Genomic DNA, 24,351 nt, shown 5'->3' on the forward strand with positions numbered 1-24,351 from the left:
TATTACCCAGAATTAGAAGGTAATACTGTTTTGACATCTAACTTTTTGGAGACTGTGAGCAGCTGATCTCCACACTTAGCTGTAATTAACAGCCGATATAATGCTGACAATGATATTCACAGGCATCTGGGGGAGAGAGTCAGGTAGATACCTATTGTCATCACGTGGTCCTTAACCCTACCAGTTCCCAGGGGAAACGTATATTGTATGATAAGTAAGTTATTGTGTAAGATACATAAGATACCATACTGATTAATAACGTGGGACTGTAATTATAGAGATTCAAATCAGAAGAAGTCGAAAGAAGGCATTTGTAGTTAAAATGGAATTTATTCAGTTATTAGAACATAGTTACTTGAGGCACCATGTGATGGAGGGAACCTGTGGTTTGAGAATGTTGGATTTGGTGATAACATTAAAGAAATTATCCTTCTTCATGGTAGCCATATTGCCTCCAAATGGAGAGAGTGACCAACCATTGTTGTCCTGGGAGGAGTGTTTAGGCATGTTGAATATTGTGAAGAAGGGTTTCCTGTGGAATTACTGATCTGGAGATTATGTCAATTTCAGGGTCAACTTGTGCTCTGACACGAGTATCTGCAATGACAAATGTTAACAGTGCATGGGAAATGACCAAGGGGGTATTAGAAAAATGCAATATCAGACTGCATTTCTAGAATTAGGAGAATGAAAAGGGTGATATGTCAGAGTATAACTAGCATCATTAGGCATGAGTTGCTAAGGAAAGAAGTGTAGAAGATTATAAGGTGAACTGAAGTCAGTAAATCCATGAATAATATAAGTGCAGACGAGAAAGGTTACCAAATATGGAAGGCAAAAGCATGCACAAACTGAAAGGAATCACAAAGAATTCTTTCACTATTTAGCCAATAAGAGGAAAAAATTATCATGGAAAGATATCTTAAAAATTCCCTGGTATGATGGTAACAGAACTTGAAGAATTAGTTGAATTAGTGAGTGATTATTTTGCTAAGGTTTCTAATAAGGATATAGATAAATCAGTGCCTGATGTGAGTTTTGATGCAGACGAATTGCAGGTACAAGGAATACTGCAAAATTTTATTGATACTTGCAATAAAATAACAAAGAAAATTCATTGAACTTTATTTTAATAAAGTATTTTTTATTTTCTGTTGAATAAATGAACTCATAATTCATAAAATTTTTTTATATGCATTGTTTTCATTTTCGCAGTCTGTTTTCATAAACTTGAAGGTTTCTTTATTATTCTTACATGTCCATGAACTTGATGGACATGTTAAATATGATAAATCTTACTCTTTTACAAATTTTGCCAGGTTGTTGCAATTCCACGGTTTTTGATGGAATTGCAGTTTCAATCGGTTATGATTATTTATTATATTTCAGTGATTCCTGGACTGGCTTCATATGATTAAATTTTAATCCCCTGATACATCATAATGTTTACAATTTGATACTGTGCGTTTGGCGGTACATAGTTGGTGTCATGTTAGTATATCGTCAGTTTCTAGCATTAGTGGAGTTGGGTGTTTTGCAAAGTAGATGTTTTTAAGAATATTGAAGATGGATATACTGCGTGTTACGAATGACAGCTTGTGTAACAGAGATCTATTAATGAGAAGTTTAAGTTTTCCATAAATCCTGCGGTGACAGCTTTTGCCATGTTTACTGTCAGGTATACTTGGCTGTGCACTACTGCTGAGTGTATCTGCAACATCCCAATATTAACCACGTAATCTGTTGTAAAGATAATCATTAAGACAATGGTCGTTTGCAGAAAAGATCCTTGTGGAGTCGTATGCATAGTTTTAACTTATGTGGCAGTGCTATATGCAGATTACGCTGTCGTACAATGGATGGTAATCCCTACAATGTCAAGAAGGTAAGTTGTCACTTCATATAACGCAGCATTTGACCATACTTTGCGAGTTGGAATAATATTAGCTGGTAAGCCACATACTGCAAGTTTCCTCATGAGAATTTCTTCCGGAAGTAGTTAGCATTTTCGATTTCTGCTTAATAAATTAATAATCTCTTTGACTCACATAAGCTTCTAGACATTCGCGAATGATTTTCTTTAAGAATGCACATTTTCCTATTTAGCTTGTTTGTTTCGAATCTTATCATGAGTATCGATGTCTGTGAATTTCTTCACCAACCACCACCCAGTTATTATATCTGGCATGAAGTTATTGAAAAAAAAAAAAAAGTTTGTCTCTGGAGCGAAATTTCCAGATTATCTAACCTTTAGCCTGCTCATCTTCTGATGTACTGATAAAACCTGGTGGGTAGTGATGCATCAGAGGACGTAATAATGATGAATATCGATCTCTTTCTTTCACAATGAAAACTTTCATTCCTGGGAATAGGCAGATTTTTAATATTTCATATAGGATGGGTTACCATATCAGAGATATTTTGCATGCATACCATGCTAGGGTTGATCTGACATCTGTACATTTTGCCTGTCATTATCACAATATAGTATAATTCATGTTCTGTGCAAAACGCAGCTTAATTCATGGTGTTTATAATTAATGTGAGTGACCTCTGAGTAGCTTATTTCACTGATGTTCAGATACATGTAAACAGCGATGTAACCTCAGTAACCTCGCATCAAATTGTTACATGTTGAGATCATAGCTGTTCACTCACCACTGCAGTGATTGCATAGCTGTTACTTTTCTGTTTGCCCTTGTTTTGTGGAATTAAATACCCAGGTATGCGGGAAAGAACTGTATCACTTCCATATAATAGCTATGGGGATTTGTATCATTTTGGAATTCTTGTATAATCAAGGCATAATATGTTGGAGCTTTGTCATGCCACAGCAATGGATCATCTCAAACACCTAAAGCATGAAGTTGTAGGACAGATCTCAAGTTGGCAGTTTAATGGCATGAAGCACAGCATATAGAATGAATTAAATGACAGTTTAATGATATCCACTGTTTTCTGTTTCATAGATATTATTAAACAGATTTCCAGGGAGTCAGGGACTCATCAAATTAAACCATACTAGCTGTCATCCCAGTTCTAGAATTCATTCACACTACCTGGACTCACCACTTTCAAAGGTAATCCATTCCATGTATGTACTGCTCAGTGAGAGTAAAATCTAGCTCTCACAACTTTCTTGACTGCATTCATTCTCCTTCCATGGATGCTCTCTCATCCCCCCTCCCTGTAACCTTGCATAAAATCAAATATTAAATCTATTTGTTCACTGTGATACTTTCAGAAGTTTGTAGGTCTCTGTCATATCACTCTTGTTTGCTAGCTTTTGCAGTCAGCAAATTGATAAAATTTGTCCTCATAATTTATATTCCACTGTCCTGATATCATCTTTAACATTCTCCTTTAGTATAGTACAGATAGTTTCATAAAGAGGCAGAATGACTTCCTTACATGTGAATGTTCATTTTAGCATTACATTATCCTCAGAGTTGTATTTGCAATCTCTGCTATATGGTCCTTGAACTTCAACTTCCTGTCTACTAAAACTCCAAGATCCCTTGCCTGAACTTTGAACTTTAGCATAATCTCACCAGTATAATATGCTGGATATCTCATTACACCAAAGTGCATAATTTTCATTTATTAACATTAAACTTACAGCCAGTTTCACATGTTTACATTTCCACCCTATTCAAATCATTCTGCAAGTACAGTATGTCATTCACATTGCTGATTATCCTGCCTATTTTTGTATCATCATAAAACAGCTGTATGTCACCTATCAAATCCTTCACAATGTCATTAATGTAAAGATTGATAAAAATGGATCAATGAATCAGACCAAAGACTGATCCCTGTAGGGTACATTACTAATCACCTTAAATTTTGCAGACTCACATCCTCAATAAACGACTTTTTGATATCTGTTCTCTCTCTTCTAATCCACGCTAATATTTTGTAATCCAAACCCATATCCTCCAACTTACACAACAGCTTTCCTTGCAGTATTTTGTCAAAAGCTTTAGAAAAGTCCAAAGTATCATGGTGTGTCTGTTCCCCTTGTAACTCTCAACAGTCACATTATTATAAAATGTGGGCAAGTGCCTGGGGAAGGAGTGTTCTAGGTTCGATTCTCGTCGACAACGTGAGGAGCTTAAGGATCTTCCTTAGCCATAGCCAAGTTAGCTGGTCTTGGGCATGGACAGCAAAGTTTTTCCACCAGTTTATCTGGGGTTTTTCATCCTGCAAGCAGGCAAACCGGCCCCGTGAACACACGGGTTACAGTCATAGGATATATACAGCAAGGAAGGCAACGGGAAACCATCTTGCTCAATCATTTCCCTAGTATGGTAGCATATAGCTACCCCACCAGCTCTTAGCAAAATGGACACTCATTAATTGAATAATCTGTACTGCATCTGTCACCCACATACAATATGAATTCAGTAGAGTTATTCTTTCACATCAATTCTTTCTTTTACTTGCTATATAATGATAGAATTCTTCTGCATTGTCTTTAGTTTGCGAAGCAAGTTTCTTTTCATACTCAGACTTAACTATCCTTATAATATTTGGAACTCTTCTGGCCAACACCTTATAATAATTTTCATAGTTGACATCATCCTCATGAACATGGCATTCCTTCCATATAAGCTTTTCTTAAGAATCTCTCGTTTAATAAGATTGCACATCCATTTCACTCTTATGTTATTTATTCTTTGAACTTTAGTGACACTTGGTATTGCATCATTTAGGTATTTTTCAAATGCTTTCCATGCACTGCTGATATATTCCTCATCTGGCAACTGATAACATGGAACAGAACCTAGTATACTCCTCAGTTGGTCATAATTTGTAGTTCAGCAGACAACTCCCTAAATGGAAAGGTCCTGCTTTGTAATTCAGCACATAACCTTTTCTGAATGGAATATCCATATACTTACCTACTTTCCAGGTCAGTACAGCATGACCACTGTCACCAGCTGAAGGCAGAATAGTCATGTTTTTAACTAAAATCCCCTCTAATACCAAAATCAGATCTAACACTTTTTGACATTAAGTTCCTTCTATCAGATGCTGTCTGAGGAAGTTATCTTGCAACTCAGTAAATTCATTTAATTCTTTTCATGAAAGTTCACTGCTAGCCAATCAATGAAAAGGATTAAATATGGCCTGATGATTACTCACTTAACTCCCATACAGTTTATTATTATTGTCGTCATGATCAAACCACCTTGGAGACAAACGATTCATTACGAGAGGTCCACTATCCCACATACATCTCATCATACCATGACTTACGAGTTATGGTATAATGAGCTGACTTATAAATGCATTTGCTGTTATTTCCACACCCATCACATTTTCAGGTAATGCATTCCAACCGCCTACCACCCTCTACATAGAAACCTACACCTTGCCTTCTTGCTCATACCTTCCTTATACAATTCTCTCCTTATTCTATGAAATATCTGATCCACATTAATGTGGTAATAACCCCTTACCAACTTATTTTCTTGATGATTGCATCCCTCCCCTCTTCCTTCTATACTCTGCAAATTGCATTCCTTCAATCTGTTTTCTTGCTCAACATTACACCAGAAACCACCTTAGTCAATATTCTCTGAATGCATTCCAACATCTTTTCATCCTTTTGAAAACCAGGTGACCAAAGCCGTGCACATTAATCCACATGCAGTGTGATCAGAGTCTTATACAGTGGAATCATAGCATCCTCACTCTTACATGTTGGTGTTCTATACATTCTGCCATGATGCACTCTGCTGTCTTCACAGTTTTTGCAGAATTTCAGGTTCCTGTTCACCAACATCCTCAGATCCCTCAAATTGTCTACTTCCTCTAAGATATTCCCACCTGTCTTATATTTGTATCCCATCTGTGCTTCCTGAATTTTAAAACCTTATACTTTGCTACATTGAACTGGCAGCCCACTCATTTGCTCATTCATCCAGTATATTAAAGTCCACTTGGGAAGCTACAACATCTGTTCTGCTCCTCATAATTCTTCCCAATTTTACATCATCTGACAACTGTATGTCACATTATTCAAGTTTTTCCCCAATATCATTTATTATTATTATTATTATTATTATTATAAAAACCTCCATGGAGTCAAAGACTCATCGTGGGAGGTCCACTGTTATACACACAGTTTATCATACTATGCCTTAAATATATTCACTGTCTCTGCACACACCACACTCTCGGGCAAAGCATTCCAATCACTCACCACTCTCCATGCAAAAAACCTGCTCCTCACTCCCTTACTCACACCCTCCTTATACAGCTTCCAGGAATGACCTCTTGTTTTCCTGCTATCCTCACCCATTCTGTGCAAAACCTCCCAGACGTTAATCTGGTAATAACCACTTAACAGCTTATATGTCTCAATCATATCCCTCCCTCCTCCTTCTATCCACCAATTTCTGCAAATTGCATTTTGTCAATCTGACTTCATACTCTACATTCCAGAGACCAGAAACCACCTTAGTCAATCGCCTCTGAACTTTTTCCAATACAATTTCATCTTTTTGAAAACCAGGTGACAGATCTGTGCACAGTAATCCATATGTGGCCTGATCAAAGCCTTATACAAAGGAACCATAACATCCTTACTTCTACAAGTCAATGTCCTCTGTATCATTCCCATTATCCACTGTGTTGTCTTCACTATTTTAGTAACATGTCCCTGAAATTTTAGGTCCTTGTCTACAATCACTCCCAGATCTCTCATTTCCTCTACCTCTTCCAAGATATTCGCACCGATTGTGTACTTTACATCCCATCTCTGCTTCCCAAATTTCAAAACCTTACACTTTGAAACATTGAATTGACATCTCCACTTATTTACCTATTCAGACAGTGTATTCAAGTCCTCTTGCAAAGCTACAGCATCCACACTACTCCTGATAACTCTGCCCAACTTTGCATCATCTGCAAACAACTGCACATCACCATTCAGACCTCTCCAGATATCATTTACATACAAATTAAACAGCAATGGACCCAAAACAGACCCTTGAGGTACACCACTAGTAACTTTCCTTTTCTGGGATATCGCTCCTCCATAGACAACTCGCTGATACCTATCAGACAACCAATCTCCAATACAGTGAACCAATCTACTGTTCAGCCCCATCCGTTCCAATTTAATTACCAGCTTGTCATGTGGCAATTTATCAAACACCTTTGCAAAATCTAAATATAGCACTGTATATGCAATACCCTTATCCAATGCATTTGTCACTTTATTATAAAAAGTAAGCAGGTTGCTAAAGCGCGATCTTCCTTTAGTAAATCCATGCTGGCCACCAAAGAGTATTTTTGTGTTGTCAACCCAATTCTGAACTTTATTCCTAACTAACTTCTCTAATACCTTGACCACAACTCCAGACACACAGACTGGTCTATAATTCAAACCCTTACTCTTATCACCTCCCTTATGAATTGGAACAATTTTACCCTCTTTCCACTCTTTTGGAACTTGACCTAGTGAGAGACTCATGTTGAAAAGATATACAAAAGCTGTTATTAACTCTCTGGCACATTCCCTCAAGACACGTAGTGAAATAGCATCAAGTCCCACAGCCTTATTTACATCAAGTCTATTCAATTCCTCATATACCTCCTGTTCACTTACTAACAGTTCCTCCTCCTCCTCCTTTCCCACTGCTTTCAAGTTCTGCATGATGCCACATTCACAAGAATGAAATACCTTTAGAAATTGCTCACTAAATATCTCAACTATATCCTCTGCAGTGGTTATCATTCCTCCGTTTTCACCAATCAATCTCATCCTACCATAATCATTCTTTCTTCTACTGGCAACATATCGAAAAAACTCCTTAGGATTTTTTTTTGGCTGCTTTAGCTAACTGCTGCTCATACTGCATTTTTGCTATCCTTATCAAGCTAGCATTTATATACAAATTTAACAGTAACAACTGCTAAACAGTTTTTATTTGGTAATGAATTTCATCATTACCAGCAATTAATCCACTGCCGTCCAGCTACCACCCTATCTCGCTTACCTCAGTCCTGTCTAAAGTAATGAAAAAAATCATCAAGTCCCAACTCCTACACTACCTTGAAGATACCTACCTAATTAATGACCTCCAGTATGGATTCTGTCGCTGCCAATCAACAGGAGATCTGCTCACATATGTCATCCATCTCTGGACAAATGCCATGGAGAAGTTTGGCAAATCTCAAGTGGTTGCACTTGATATTTCCAATGCCTTTGATCAGGTCTGGCACAAAGGCTTACTAAGCAAACTACCATCATTCAGTCTGTGCCAGGACTTCTGTTGGATTGCCAGCTTTCTCTCTGGACACACTGAGTGTGATGGTGGATGGTTCCCTATCCTCTCACCATTCAACTAATGTCGGGGTTCCACAAGGTTCTGTTCTCTCACCAACCCTGATCCTTCTATATATCAGTGACCTACTTCAGTTGACTTCCAATCCAATACACAGTTTTGTAGATGATAGCACATTACACTCCTCGTTTTCATTTGAAAAACCCTACCCTACGCAACTCACCTTAACCAACAGAGTATCAGCTACCACCCTCAATTCTGATCTCCAAGCCATCCTCAAATGGGGTTCGGATAACCTCATCAATTTCAATGCTAATAAAACCCAGTTCTGTCCTATTTCCCATAAAAAAGAACCATTTTTCCCAGTATTTTTTTTTGATGATTTGTTTACACAAATTTCCAGAGTTTGAGATTTCTCTTCTTGGAATTATCAAAACCTCACATCAAAACCTCTCCTGGGATAAACACATCACAACCATTGCATCCTCAGCTTCAAAAAAAACTAGGATTTCGCTTTCACTCAAGATGTTACTTCATCCCTGAACAGCTGTTAACATTATACAAATCACAAATCCACCTAGCTATTGAACACTTCTCCCACATATGGGGTGGGGCCCCTAAAAGCTCCCTCAAAATGCTTGTCTCAATACAGAGAAGAGCAATTCCATCTCTTACCAACTCCCCCCCCCCCCCCCACTTTTGTACAGATGTTTGGTGTCTGCAATATGTATATTTTACAAATATTCCATGGGAAATGCTCATCTGAAATAACATTAATAATTCCTCCACTCCTCAGTACTAAGCTCGTTGGAACACGTGCAGCTACTGCTCAGTAACAGTAACCTAGAAACAGAAGTTTCTTTTCCTCCTCCTTCATCCCTGCAACTGCTGCACTGTGGAACAGTCTCCCCCAGCTGTATTTCCCAAGGAATACAATTTACAGTAATTTAAATCAAATGTAAACAAGTTCCTCCTTTCCCAACCCACTACCCGTACACAGTACTAATGTACTATAGGTTGTTCAACCAACCACTTGTGTATGGGCACAACATAGAAAAAAAATGGTCTGTTACTTCACTGTGTATTTTTATCTTGTTAGACTCCACTTCACACTAGATGACTTTTACCACTCTACAAACTTACTTATGGAAAATTTTTACTAGTATTGCAGCCATAGCTTTCTACTTTAACTGGACTCAAATCATCAAATATCATTATCTGCACACCCATCCTCTCTTAACCTGAATATCCTTCCCAAAAATACTGTACCTGTTACATTACACTCATATCAGTTAGTATATCTGCCTCTGATAGTCATGTCTCATTGATGGTTACAATCTGAGGTGCCAAAGCATTCATCAAGGCAACAAACTTCATCCCATTGTTTCTGATACTCCTGCTATTTGTATATAGACATAATAAGTCATAATAAGTTACCTGCATGCTTTATTTGTAAACTCACTCATGTTGTCTGCAGGACCTAGTTGGACAACTTGTTGATCACTATTCTTATCTGATCCACTCACTTATGCAGACATCTTTATAGATGTTTTAATAAGTCCACCTCAGTCATTTCCATGATAATACACATTCCTATCAATAACATAGTTACATGACATGATAACTCTTAGGCAGATTATTATTGTTTATATGGGTACTCCATGTAGTCATAAGATTCATCCTGGGAGACACACTTTATTCATTTAAAACAATGCCTATCATACATCTCCTTAAACCTGTTCACTGTTCGAGTATTCACAACTACCTCTGACAATCCTTTCCAACCTTTTACCACTTTCCAAATTAAGGACCTAGTCCACTCATCCTTACTAACTATACTCTTAGTCAACTTCCAAGTGTGACCCCTACTTCCCATCATCATCAAATTCATGACATGTTCCCTAAAGGGGTGTACAGGATATTATGAAAAGCAGGATACATGAAAAACTTACATCATTACTAACTTCCTATCAACAATTTCCCTCCAAATCAATCTGTTAGCTGTCAAAACTCCCACATTATCAGATCTTAAATTTTTGTCTTCTAAGGTGCTTTTTACTGTATCAGTCCACCTTTCCTCTCCCATTCTTTTTAAGTGACCATACCACCTGAGATTAGCTCTGTTAACACATTCTTGGATGCTAATATCATGTTCTTTCCTAACATCCTCATTTTTAATATGACATTGCCATTGATGCCATCTGTTCACACCCCAATCCTTCTCAGGACTCTCGTATCTAGTCTTTGGTTCAGTGTTTTATTTCTAATACAGCTCTCAGATCCATAAGTTAAAATTGGTTTGAACACTGCCTTGTATACAGCTAATTTAGTGTTTTGACTAATTTATGGCTTATTCCATATAAATCTGTTCAGTTGACTTCCTACCATACCAGCTTTGTTAATTCTGTTGTCTATTTCCATATTTTGTTTACTATCTTCACTAAAAATTGTGCCTAAGTAGCTGAAATGTTTTACTTGTTCTATAGGTTCTCAAATTTTGATATCAGGTTTAATATCGCTTTCCTTCATAATGCACATCCTTGACTGACACCAGATTTAATTAAACCATCTTCTTGTACTTCCTTCAATTCTAATTGCTGATTAACAACTGAAATAGAGACTGAGTATTGCTTGATGCCTTTTGTGGGTCTACAAAAATTAAATAGTGATCTTTTATAAAAAGGGAAATAAAACTGAATCTGAGAATTACAGAGATATTTCCCTACTGAGTGTTATTGGTAAGATTTATGAGAGCTCTACTCCAATCATCTGGAATTCTTCCCTCTGTCCAGGCCTTTTGAACTGTACAGTGCAGCCACTGTAAGACTTCTATACCTCCATACTTGAGCATTTCTGGTCTAATATCATCTACTCCAGCTGCCATTCCACATTTCAGGCTTTTAATGGCTTTTTCTACTTCAAGTATGAATATGTATTCCTGATTGCATGCCTGTTGAATGTTTTTTACCATTGTGCTGACACTGATTCTTTCATTTAGCAAGTTTTCAAAGTAATTACTCGATACCTCAATAATTATTTTCTATGTTCTTACTAAAGTCTTCCCATGACTTTTGTTTAGCTAGTTTTACACAGTGTTTAGCTTTTTTACATTTGTCTCTGTATTCTCTAAGAGCACAAGCTGACTTATTTGCCAGGAACTTTTGATATCCTTTCTTCTTTTCTTTCACTGCCTCTTTAACTTCCTGTGACCACAACTCACCACATGCCTCTCTGGATGAATCAGTGTTTTCTTCCGGGTTTGCCACTGAATCTCCAAGGTTTGTGTATTTTAGTCTGCAGTTACAGAAGTTAAAGGAGAACATTTAAAAACTTTCTTATATGTTCTTCTTTTCAGTATGAAATATAATTTTATCCTGTCCAAGACTAAATAGTGATCACTTCCAATTTCAAATCCTTTGTACACTCTAGTGTCCTGCACCAGTGAAAAAACATCACTGTCGACAATAACATAGTCAATGAGACTTTCCTTATTTCTTGCTTCTTCTCTCCTTTTTGTGCACATTTTTATGTTGGAACATTGTGATAGTAATCACTAGTCCATGTCAGAAATCCTGAGCAGAAATCCAACAGGTATTTGCCATTATTATTAGCTTTTCTCTTTTTGTCCAAATTTTCAAAAAATTTTTTTGTATAGCTGACAATTATTTAGATCTTTAGCAAGGACCAACTTTTCCTTTTTCATTGTGTCATTTGTTTCTAAAGCCTCAAAAAATTCGTCCACTTTTATCTTAGTAGGTAAAAATGGACTGTGGTCTTTGGGCCAAATAAGCTTCAAATGTCTCATTGTCCAGTTCCCCATTCTGAAAAGAACAGGGGGCCTTGTTTAACTGGGCGATGCCCCAGCCAGAATAAATTCTGTCATGTTGTACCATCATTTTACTTTGTGGTATTCTGATATTTGCCCACATCGCTCTACTTGTTATTGCTTGCTATTCAAGAAAATTAGTGTCATATTTGGTGTTGAATACTATATCTACTCTTTCTTTTCCCTGATTGTTATTGTCTGAATATAACATTTTGTATTTTTTGCTTAGAAAGATCTCACCAGTTTTTGTCTTTTTTGTTTCGGTCACCCCTATTATGTCGATCTGATACTTATCCAGTTCCTCAGCTAGTTCCATTTCTTTGCCACTCAGGCTTCTTAAGCTGATATTATCAATCTTGAACTCTGGAGATGTTGATTTGGGATGTGTTTCAGGAATTTTTCCACTAGCTGAGTTTTCACTCTTCTCCCTGATTTCCTGATGAAAAGAACAGGGGGCCTTGTTTAACTGGGCAATGCCCCAGCCAGAATAAATTCAGTCATGTTGTACCATCATTTTACTTTGTGGTTAAGCTAATAAGAATTCAATTTGGTCGGCTAAATCCCAAATTGCCAGCTCATCCTCGTTCGTTCAGTATCCAGGTAGATACCCAACAGGGTGCACCATGAGAAGGTGAGGATTGGACATTAGGTCAGAAACCCTGGTCGGTTCTCCACATTCCTTTAAAGACTATGTGGAGGTCTCTCAGTTATACAGCTTTGACACCTTAAGCACCCCTACTTCCCATGTATTGAAAAATTTCTTCTGTATCAATCTTATAGAATCTCTTTAGTAATTTATAAGTTTTTATTGTATCCCCTCTCCTCAGTTGGCCAGCTAAACTCTGCAACCCACATACTCCCCCCCAATCTGTTCTCATAGGGACCATTCCACAGCCCTGTCATCAGTTTGGTCACTTGTCTCTGAATCCTCTCCACTACCTCCTGATCCCCAAGAAATGCACATCACCAAATCTGTGCACATTTAGTGTCAGCATGTGGACAAATCATAGCTTTATAAAGAAGAATAATAACCTCCCTATCTTTATTTGTCACTGTGTTCTTCAGCATCCAAATAACCCTCTGAGCTATTTTGCCAACTCTAGTAATTTATTCTCTGAATTTCAGTTCTCTCTTCTCCATCACCCCCCAGATCCCTAGCCTCATCAATTTTCTGTAAACTAGTACCACCAATATGATACAAGTATGTAATCTTTTCATCCTAAAGTGCATTACCTTACATTTTACAACATTAAATTGACAACCATTGTCCTTCTCCTACACTGCCAATTTATTTAAATCATCCTGTATGATATCTATGTCACCTTTATCAACTATTGCCCTCTCTAGTTTTTATCATTAGAAAACAACTGAATATCTCCCTTCAAATCTTCTACTATAGTGGTTGTAGTACAGAATGCTAGGTCACCCTAATTCACTTTGATTCCACTCCACCATACAACACCCTCTAATCTCTGTCTATCAGCCATCCCTATCCATACCACCAGCTTCATATCCATTCCCATTTGCTCTGACTTCTGCTGTCACCTTAATATAAAATGCGAATAAATTATTGAGGCAGAACCTACCTTTTAAAAAGCTCCCCTTGGAACCTTGCCAGAGCCGAGAGAGTAAACGACTTTGTCAGAGGCATGGAAAGACTTGTGTTGGCAGTACATGTTAATTTATTTTCATGGTATTGATTACAACACAGAATGAAAATAATTAATATTTATCATCATATTAGCTGATATTTTGCTGATATTATATCCAGCATCTTCAGAGCACAAGAACAGTTTGTCACAGTATGAAGAAAGAACAATTTGGTATAACAGTTGGACTAGTTTAAAAAAATTGTAAAGGACAACACAAGGAACTAAGGTCCTAATTAGGTGCCATCTATGTTGGAAATAGAGAGAAAGCAAGTATTAATTAGATCTTAAAATGACCATCTCCCATATTTTTAGTAAATTTATACAGCCATGTTTATTGAGGTTTGGATCATGTTTTAAAGCTGCTGTTGATTCCCAAAACATTATCTCTCTTTCTCTCCGACTTATGTCAGCACTTTTGTTTTCTTCCATTTGATCCTGTGTGAAGAGGTATCCAAGGGGTAAACTTCATCGCAGGCACTGTCAGTTCACTTGCACATTCTCGTAGTACATGAGCAGACATACCGTCCAGATCCACTGCTGTATTCCCATTGATATTTTTCAATATACTGAGTATCTCCAGTTCATCTTGCTCAATGCTCACATCAGTCTCTGTCACCTCAGTAACTGCAAAGTCACTGTCTGGATGATATGCCTTTGCAAAGTGATCACTTAGTAACCCAACTATTTCTTTTGCTTCTGTCACTTTCCTACCATTTGCACTGAGTAAAGTTATCTTTCCTTAATGATTCTTTCTCCTACTTGCCACATTAAAAAAAAAAAAAACCTTTTGGATTTAGTTTGGAATTCAAAAGAAAGATTCCGGTATTGCGACCACATGTTTATTAAGATAAATGAAAATAAACAAACCTGAGAAGTTTCATATGTCCTTTGACTTCCATCTTCAGGGGTTAAAAGTAACTAAAAGTTTAAACACAAGAAATGAGAAATTACTCAAAATAGTCCATTCTATGATGTTATAGTCATCTAACTGTTCATTAAATTGAAAAATCCGAATTCAGAATCTGTGTGCATGCTAAGTTTGAGCAATGCTAGATGTTGTCACGTTCTGTTGTTCACGTTCACACTGTCCAAGGTCTGACTTAGGTATATTTTTTATCAATGCTGACCAAACTTGGTGTAGAATTAGGCCCTGGTTTTTGTTGCATTGCATTGGAGTTCTAAGCATATTAGCAGCTTCTTTAAATTTCCTTGTGAAACAGTTTTTTTTTTAATATAAGACATGTTCGTTTTATACCAGACTACATTATGGGTGATGGAAGTTGTGTGGGATGCTAGGCCTGATTTGTGTTCTCTCCTTTTTTGCACGTCTTTTTGGTGTTTGTTCATACGAATTTCCCCTGATCTTCCTGTCTGGCCTATGTAGTAGATGACACAGGAATAATGAATTTTATATACACCTGGTTTTTTTGAAGAGTGATGTGGAGGTTTTGGGGGGATGTAGAAATCTTGATATTTTTTCTAGCGGAAGAAAAGCAACTTTAATGTTATGTTTGCTTAGTAATTTGGCCAATTTGTCGGTAATATTCTTGATGATGTATGATTGCATTCTTGAAATCTTGCTTTTGTGAGATGTTTGTAGGAGGTGTGTTGAGGATTTTCTTGATTATCTTAGGTTCAAAACCATTTTTTTTTAGGATCAGTGTTAAATAATGTAATTCTTCGTTTCTCTTTTTTTTTCTGTGCTGAAAATATTGTAAGCTCTATCCCTCAAGGTTTTTATTAAACTTATTTTTTGCCTGAGGTGGTGAAGTGAGGCCGCATTAAGAAATCTTTCTGTGTTGGTAGGGTAGGTTTCTATAAATGGAGAAAGATAATCTATTATCTTTTTCATTGATTTCTATTAGGATATCAAGAAAAGGAAGTTTTTTTATGTTGTTCTTGTTCCAAAGTGAATTTTATGTTGTTGTGCAGATTATTAAGATAATCTTTCAAAGACGGTAGCCATGAACTCAGAGGATTATAAGAAAAAAATGAAAATTCATCTTGAAGATTCTAATACCTATACACCCTTAGACAGAGATCCCACCTGGTGAGCTCACAATAAAACCAATGATCTAATTAAAAATATACCCAATTGGAGTGAACTAAAAAGAACTCAACAATCAAAACACCCATTAGTACCTAGGATATATGGAGTACCAAAAATTCATAAGAAAGATACTCCTTTAAGATCGATAGTGCATGGAAGAGACTCTCCGACCTCAAATCTTGCAAAACACCTCACTAACATGATTTTATCACACATAGGAAAAACATCATAATTCATTAAGAACAGTGCACATTTTATAGAAGGTAAAGGATATATACATAGAACCTTCAGATATCTTGGCTTGTGTGAGGAGATGGAAGTACAGTTTGTTAATATGTGGAATGAGTTCGAGGGACGAAGTGAGCTGTATGGGAGCGATGGACTGCATTTGAGTGGTTATGGTGTGAGTCGCTTGGAGAGACTGCTGCTGGAAGGTAGAGAAGTTAATAGAGAGAATGAATCAGATCGAGAGCGGAGTGATGTGGAAGAGCAGGAGAGTGAGACAGGAGAGATTGAAGAAATGGATATGAATGGGGAAGTGAGTGGTATGAGTATAGAAAATGAGAGAATGGGCGTGCAAGAAGAGCAGGGAAACAGGGAGGTTCAGGGTGGACAGGGGTACACAGCGTGAGAAAGGTGAATGCTCCAAGAGGAGGTGAGAGCATGTGTAGGCAGGAAAGTAATGGGATGATCAGGGATCAAAAGGAAACAGATGGAATTGCAAAGGGTTCTAAAATGAAGAAGCAGAAAGGGAAATGACCCCAGTCGAGCACGGAGAGATCACATCGAGTGAGTGATATCAGTGGAACTAGCTGTAGATCCGGAAATGAGCTGTTGTGTTTGTATACCAATGCTAGAAGTATAAGAAACAAGGCAGATGAAATGGTTGCACTAATTGCGTCTGTTCACCCAAAGATTGTCAGAATAAGTGAGACATGGTTGGAAGAGGATGACATCCTAACAGGAATAGAGATGGAAGGGTATGATGTGTTTCGAGATAGAAGGGGTAAAAAGGAAGGAGGAGTGCTATTGATGATAGAGAAAGAGTTATGTCCATACAAAGTAGAGATGCAAGACGGAAATAGTGCCAGTGGTTTTGAGGCAGTATGGTGTGAGATAGAGGTGAATGGAATCAAATACTTGGTGAGATGTTGTTATAGACCAGGTAATGTGGATGGTGGTGATAGTGAAATGTATAGTCAAATTAGCCAAGCAAATAAGAAAATGGTGATCATTATGGGTGATTTTAATTATGGCAATATAGACTGGAATGATGAGATAGCAACTGGAAGTAAAGAAAATGAGTTTCTTGAGTTTTTGAGGGATAACTACCTCAGACAGTATGTAACAGAGGACACCCGAGTATTAAGGGTCTTGGATTTGGTGATGATTACATCCTCTGATGAGATGACATCAGAGGATGTCATCTCATCAGAGGATATAATTATAAATGAGGTGTCAAATTACATCTCATCAGAGGATGTAATTATAAATGACATGTCAAATCATCCATCAATTGGTGAGAATGACCATGGGGTGATTACCTGGGTGGTTGCCAGCAGTGCGAGGACCCCTGTGAGAAAAGGGAATATGTGGAACTACAAGGGGGGAGTGATTATGAAGAGCTCAGGAGACAGCTTGTGGGTGTAGTGTGGAATGAGGAGTTAGCTGGAAAAGAGATCAATGCAGCTTGGGGGATTTTCAAAAACTATCTAATAGATGCAATGTCTAAATGTATTCCAAGGGTGAGAAGATTAAATAAGGTAGGTGTGAGATGGATGAATAAAGAGATTAAGCATGCGATACAGAGAAAAAGGGCATTGTGGAGGTAGCATAAGAGAAGTGGAAATAACCAATTTCATGAGGTCTACAAAGACCAGGCAAGGAGGGTGACTTGGTTGGTGAGAGTAGCTAAAGAGAGGTATGAACAGCAGTTAGCTAATGAAACCGAAAAGAATCCTAGGGAGTTCTTTCGATATGTAGCCAGAAAAACAAAGAATGATTATGGAAGGATGACATTGATTGGAGAAAATGGTATAAAGACAGCTGTTGCAAAACGTGTGGTGGAGATACTTAATGAGCAGTTCATAAAGATCTTTCAATCTTGTGAATGTGACTTCATGGAGAGATTGAGAGCAGTTGATGATGGGTAGGAGAGACTGACTGTAAGTGAGCAAGAGGTGTTTGGGGAGTTGAGTAAACTAGATGTAAATAAGGCTGTGGGACTTGATAATATATCACCACATATTCTGAAGGAATGTGCTAGGGAGTTGACACCTGCCTTGATATATTTTTTTAATACGAGTCTTGCACTTGGTCAAGTTCCTAAGGAGTGGAAGGAGGGCAAGATTGTGCCACTTCATAAAGGAGGTGATCGAACTCAAGCATCAAGCTATAAGCCTATCTGTGTGTCAGGTTTGTGGTTAAGTTGTTGGAGAAGCTTGTGAGAACTAGGATCCAGAGTTGGGTTGACAACAATGGTATTATCTTTGATGGACAGCATGGATTTGCTAAAGGGAGGTCATGTTTTAGTAATCTACTTACTTATTACAATAAAGTGACTGCTTCCTTGGACAGAGGAGAAGGATACACAGTAATATACTTGGATTTCGTAAAGGCTTTTGATAGAGTATCTCACGATAAGTTGACAGTCAAACTAGAGCAGATGGAGTTGGATATTAGATTAGTGCATTGGATTGGAGACTGGCTATCTGATAGGTATCAACAAGTTGCATATGGGGGGTGTGATATCCAGGAAAAAGAAAGTCACTAGTGGAGTGCCTTAGGGGTCTCTTTTAGGGCCATTACTGTTTAACTTGTATATTAATGATATTGGCAGACAAAGATTTGGATGGAGATATTCAGTTCGTTGCAGATGATGCAAAGTTTGGACGAACCATAAAGAGTAGTGAAGATGTTGTGGCCTTGCAAGAAGACTTGAATAAATTGAGTGATTGGGCACGGAAATGGGGATGTGAGTTCAATGTTGCAAAATGTAAGGTTTTAAACTTTGGAAAACAAAGATGGGATGCAGAATTTATGCTTAGTGAGAATATATTGTTGGAGGTAGAGGAAATAAGAGATCTGGGGGTGATAGTGGATAAGGAAGAAGACTTGAATAAATTGAGTGATTGGGCATGGAAATGGGGATGTGAGTTCAATGTTACAAAATGTAAGGTTTTAAAATTTAGAAAACAAAGATGGGATGCAGAATTTATGCTTGGTGAGAATATATTGTTGGAGGTAGAGGAAATAAGAGATCTGGGGGTGATAGTGGGTAAGGATCTAAAATTTAGGGGACACATCACTAAAATTGTGATGACAACACAAAGGCTTCTGGGAATGATGCTGAGGACAGTGACGTGTAGAAGTAGGGAGTTTCTTGTTCCGTTGTATAAGGATTTGATTAGGCCACACATGGACTATTGTGTCCAGATTTGGTCACCGGGTTTACAGAAGAATGAAGAGATGTTGGAAAGGGTCTAAAGGCGACTGACTAAGGTAGTTTCTGACCTCTGGAATATCGAGTATGAGAAGAGATTGAGAAGATGTAATTCGCAGAGTCTGGTGGACAGGAGGAAGAGGGGAGATATGATAGAGACCTACAATTTGGTAAGTCAATGGTGGAGAAGTTCTACAGAGAATAGAGGGAAATCAGGGGAGAACCAGAGGTCATCCCTGGAAACTGTATAAAGAGGGTGTGAGTAGGGGAGTGAGAGGCAGGTTTTTTCCATGCAGAGTTGTGAATGATTGAAATGCCTTGCCTGAGAGTGTGGTGTCTGCAAGGAGTTTGAGTGTGTTTAAGACATGGTATGATGAGATGTGTGTGTGATGAAAGGACCTCCCAAATGAATCTTTGACTTCATGAGGTCTTGGGATAATAATAATAATAATAAAGTTTGGATGTAGTCAGCCTCTTTACAAATGCTCCCAGAAATGAAACAGTGAATCTCCTTGAAGACCTTTTTCCAGCGGACATTGTAGAACTATATAAACATTGCATAAAAAATACATTTTTCATGTATCAAGAGAAATTTTTGGAACAAAAAGGACTGGTAATGCCCTCCCCTCTCTCTCTTTCTCTCTCTCTCCAGCTTTAGCTGACCTATATATGGAAAATTTTGAAAATAATGCGTTTAAACAACTATCATAAAAAACTGAAAATTTGGCTTCGTTATGTAGATGATATTTTCATCACATCACCAGGAACGACAGAGGAACTCACTGCTTTTAAAGATTATCTTAATAATCTACACAACAAAATAAAATTCACTTTGGAATAAGAACATAAAAAACTTCCTTTTCCTGATACCCTAATAGAAATCAATGAAAAAGATAATAGATTATCTTTCTCCATTTATAGAAAACCCACCAACACAGAAAGATTTCTTAATGCGGCCTCACTTCACCACCTCAGGCAAAAAATAAGTTTAATAAAAACCTTGAGGGATAGAGCTTACAATATTTTCAGCACAGAAAAAAAAGACAAACGAAGAATTACATTATTTAACACTGATCCTAAAAAAAAAATAGTTTTGAACCTAAGATAATCAAGAAAATCCTCAACACACCTCCTACAAACATCTCACAAAAGCAAGATTTCAAGAACGCAATCATACATCATCAAGAATATTACCGACAAATTGGCCAAATTACTAAGCAACCATAACATTAAAGTTGCTTTTCTTTTGCTAGAAAAAATATCAAGATTTCTACATCCCCCCAAAACCTCCACATCACCCTTCAAAAAACCCTTCAAAAAAACCAGATATATATAAAATTCATTGTTCCTGTGTCATCTACTATGTAGGCCAGACAGGAAGATCAGGGGAAATTCGTATGAACAAACACCAAAAAGACGTGCAAAAAAGGAGAGAACACAAATCAGCCTAGCATCCCACACAACTTCCATCACCCATAATGTAGTCTGGTATAAAACGAACATGTCTTATATTAAAAAAAAAAACTGTTTCACAAGGAAATTTAAAGAAGCTGCTAATATGCTTAGAACTCCAATGCAATGCAACAAAAACCAGGGCCTAATTCTACACCAAGTTTGGTCAGCATTGATAAAAAATATACCTAAGTCAGACCTTGGACAGTGTGAACGTGAACAACAGAACGTGACAACATCTGGCATTGTTCAAACTTAGCATGCACAGATTCTGAATTCGGATTTTTTAATTTAATGAACAGTTAGACGGCCATAACATCATAGAATGGACTATTTTGAGTAATTTCTCATTTCTTGTGTTTAAACTCTTAGTTACCTTTAACCCCTGAAGATGCAAGTCAAACGACATACGAAACTTGTTGCGTTTGTTTATTTTCATTTATCTTAATAAACATGTGGTTGGAATACTGGAATCTTTCTTTTGAACTGCTAAACCACAGAAACCTATGCGTACAAATAGTTTGGAATGTTTAGCTAATGTTCTCTCAAAATCTGATATAGTCTTCTTTACCATACTAATTATCCTTCTCCCTTGTGCAGCTCCTGCTTTATATTGCTATTCATCCAGTTACTTAATCCTTATTGGTTTGTCCTCCTTACCCTGTGTATGCACTCTGATACTGCCTTGCTAAAACTTTACTGTTTCTCCATGCAGTAATAACATTTATTCCACGTAGTTTCTTTTGCCATGGCACTTCTCCTAAGTGCCTCTTAAGATGGTCATAATTGCCAGCTTTGTAGTTCTGCATAAACCCTTTCTTGACTGAAATTTTCACATGTTCAGCAACCTCCAAGGACAAGACTACATAGTCATTTTCCCCAATCAGAGGTACTGTGGTTATAGATTCCCACCATTCTTCCCATTATATTCTAGTTTCCGTGACCATGTTTGGTCTCATTTCAATTAATGATTTCTCCAGGCTCCTGATACCAAATCTATTGCTGATGTCTCTTTTTATACAAATCCATTCTTCCTGCCCACTTACTCTACAGTCTGTTTCTTCAAAAATGCGTATGCATTGAATTGTTTGTCATTATAGCTTTTATTCTTAATTAATTTCTGTTATATCTAGGTAAAATACTGTTTTCACTTTCTCAAACTTCATTCTTGCTTCTTTCAGCAATCCTTTCATATCCTCTCTCATACTGAACCTATCACTAGTTAAATCTTCACACCTACTAGAATTGCCATCTCTTTTCTTTTCTTTTCTGTTTTTTTTTTATTTTTTATTGTACTTGTTATATTTTTGATTTTTGCTCTGGCAAAATACAAACTAATAAACATCAGTGGCATGTTATTTATTTTTGATTTACTTACTTTTTTTTTTTTTTATGTAGCTCCCTCTCACAAAAGTTTTATTTGTAGACCTATAGTTTATTCATACCATGAGTAGGCTAAGGATTTTTTTTCTATTTTTTTATTAATTATATATATTTAAAAAAATGTTTTGATATTTTATATATATATATTTTTCAATAGTCCAAAAAACCTTGCTCTAGAGACAAAAAACGGAACTTTATTAATACACTATGTGCCTCCAATAAGCAACGTAGTGGTCTACACTGGACAGTGATTATATAGAGAAACTGTGGAGAATTCACGACTAAGTTTAACACACGTAAACCACAGTAGTAGGTTTTTTTTTATTACGTAAATATTTCACCCTAGATATCTTAGGACATCATCAGTACAGTAAGGCAATACTAGGAATGACAAAAGAAAGGGCGCGTACACACAAAGGAATCCAAATTGCATGCAGTGATGCGTTGCAGCCTGAACTTAAATTAAATTAAATTGAACTAAATTACTTAAATTAAAATAAAATTAATTACAGTTAAGTTATTATTTTACACAATTTTGTATGACAATTTCCCATATTTTAGGGATGGCAGGAACATCATTGTAGTTTACATTTGGTCTGTGGAGTAGGGTTCAGCACTTTCTTTCTATAAACGTTCATATTTATAAGAAGATCTGTGTAGAATTTTTGTCTTTTTCCAATGGATCTTGTGGTTTGGGTTTTCAACTCCTTGTTGAGCAAGGAGTTGAAAACCTGATTTATGTGGTTTGATGGGCCTGATTTATGCGGCTGCTAATTGAATCAACGACAGGTCTAAATGGGACATTGTTTTTGTGAACTCTCTTATTTTGGACAGACAGGTAGATCAGTTTTTAAATGCATTTCAGAACATCAAGACCATATCCGCCTCATCAAACCGCATAAATCAGGCCTTGCTCAACACGGAGTTGAAAACCCAAACCACAAGATCCATTGGAAAAAGACAAAACTTCTACACAGAACTTCATATAAATATGAACATTTATATAAAGAAAGTGCTGAAGCCCTACTCCACAGACCAAATCTAAACTGCAATGATGTTCTTGCCATCCCTAAAGTATGGGAAATTGTCATACAAAATTGTGTAAAATAATAACTTAACTGTAATTAATTTTAATTTAATTTAAGTAATTTAGTTTAATTTAATTTAAGTTCAGGCCACAGTGCACCACTGCATGCAATTTGGATTCCTTTGTACGTACGTACATGCCCTTTCTTTTGTCATTCCTAGTATTGCCTTACTGTACTGATGATGTCCTAAGATACCTAGGACGAAATATTTACGTAATAAAAAAAAACCTACTACTGTGGTTTATGTGTGTTAAACTTAGTACTGGACAATGAAATTCATTTCCCATCTAACGACAATCACAAACAACCCATGCCCATGGTGGGATTTAAACCTACAGAGTGAATTCACTATTGATTTGAAAGTGGATATAATCAGGCCAATCAGGCCAGCATGATGGAATTGCCATACAAAATCATCTTTTTATAATCGACTTCCCTGATTTTCATTGTCATATCTTATCTGATTCTGTGTTTTGTTGTTTCTCATTTTGCTGCTATTTTTATAATTTCAACTTTTTTTATAATTCCACATTGTCTAATGTTTTAATTTTGCAATAAGAGGTTAATTCATTTTCAATATCCTGAAGATTCTCTTTAGGATATTGAAAACAAATCTCCTTCTTGTTCTCAACTTCACTATTTTTGTTCATTTTTGGTACCATTTGACTAGTTACTATACTATAGAATAATATAAAAATAAATCATCACTCGTATACTGTATATAGCACATTCATTTTCTAAGAAAACACAATAAAACAGATAAGTTGCCCATTTTACAGGATTGCTAAATAAAGTGACCAGATATGTAATATATCTGGTGTGCTTTTTTGAATAATATGTTTTTCTTTATACTTTGATGAGATTTTAATACTTTATTTTCCAAATTTAAATTTCTTTGGAGATGGTGACATTTATACGTTTTCTGATTTCTGATTTCTTAATTTCACACTTCCTCTGCATGAGAAGTATGAATGAATATTACAGATATATTCATTCTAGACAGAAATCGAACATATCAGATTTTTAAATAATTATGGATACAGCATCATCATCATCATGCTTATCAAGGATTTAGGCCTAGAGTGGTTCTGGCCTTAGAAGTCATCATTGAATCTCTTAAGAGGACATCCTGGTTTTCTTTTTCTGATACAGCATAAG

At 36.7% G+C, this 24,351-nt stretch overlaps 1 protein-coding gene across 2 annotated transcripts in view; it reads left to right on the plus strand.

Annotated features, from left to right (window-relative positions):
- Positions 1 to 1,476: 1,476 nt before the first annotated feature.
- Positions 1,477 to 24,351, plus strand: part of Dnz1 (DNZDHHC/NEW1 zinc finger protein 11) — a 159,448-nt gene continuing 136,573 nt past the window's right edge. For both annotated transcript variants that reach the window (XM_090412977.1, XM_090412978.1), the window contains exon 1: positions 1,477 to 1,885. In XM_090412977.1, the coding sequence (XP_090269103.1) occupies positions 1,767 to 1,885 (119 nt within the window). In that variant the 5' untranslated portion in view covers positions 1,477 to 1,766. The remainder of the gene's footprint in view (positions 1,886 to 24,351) is intronic.

This window comes from Typopeltis vanoorti, chromosome 23 (genome assembly GCF_054136105.1).
Source record: "Typopeltis vanoorti isolate ZY-2024b chromosome 23, IOZ_Tvanoo_1.0, whole genome shotgun sequence".
In the NCBI taxonomy this organism is placed as follows: Eukaryota; Metazoa; Arthropoda; class Arachnida; order Uropygi; family Thelyphonidae; genus Typopeltis; species Typopeltis vanoorti.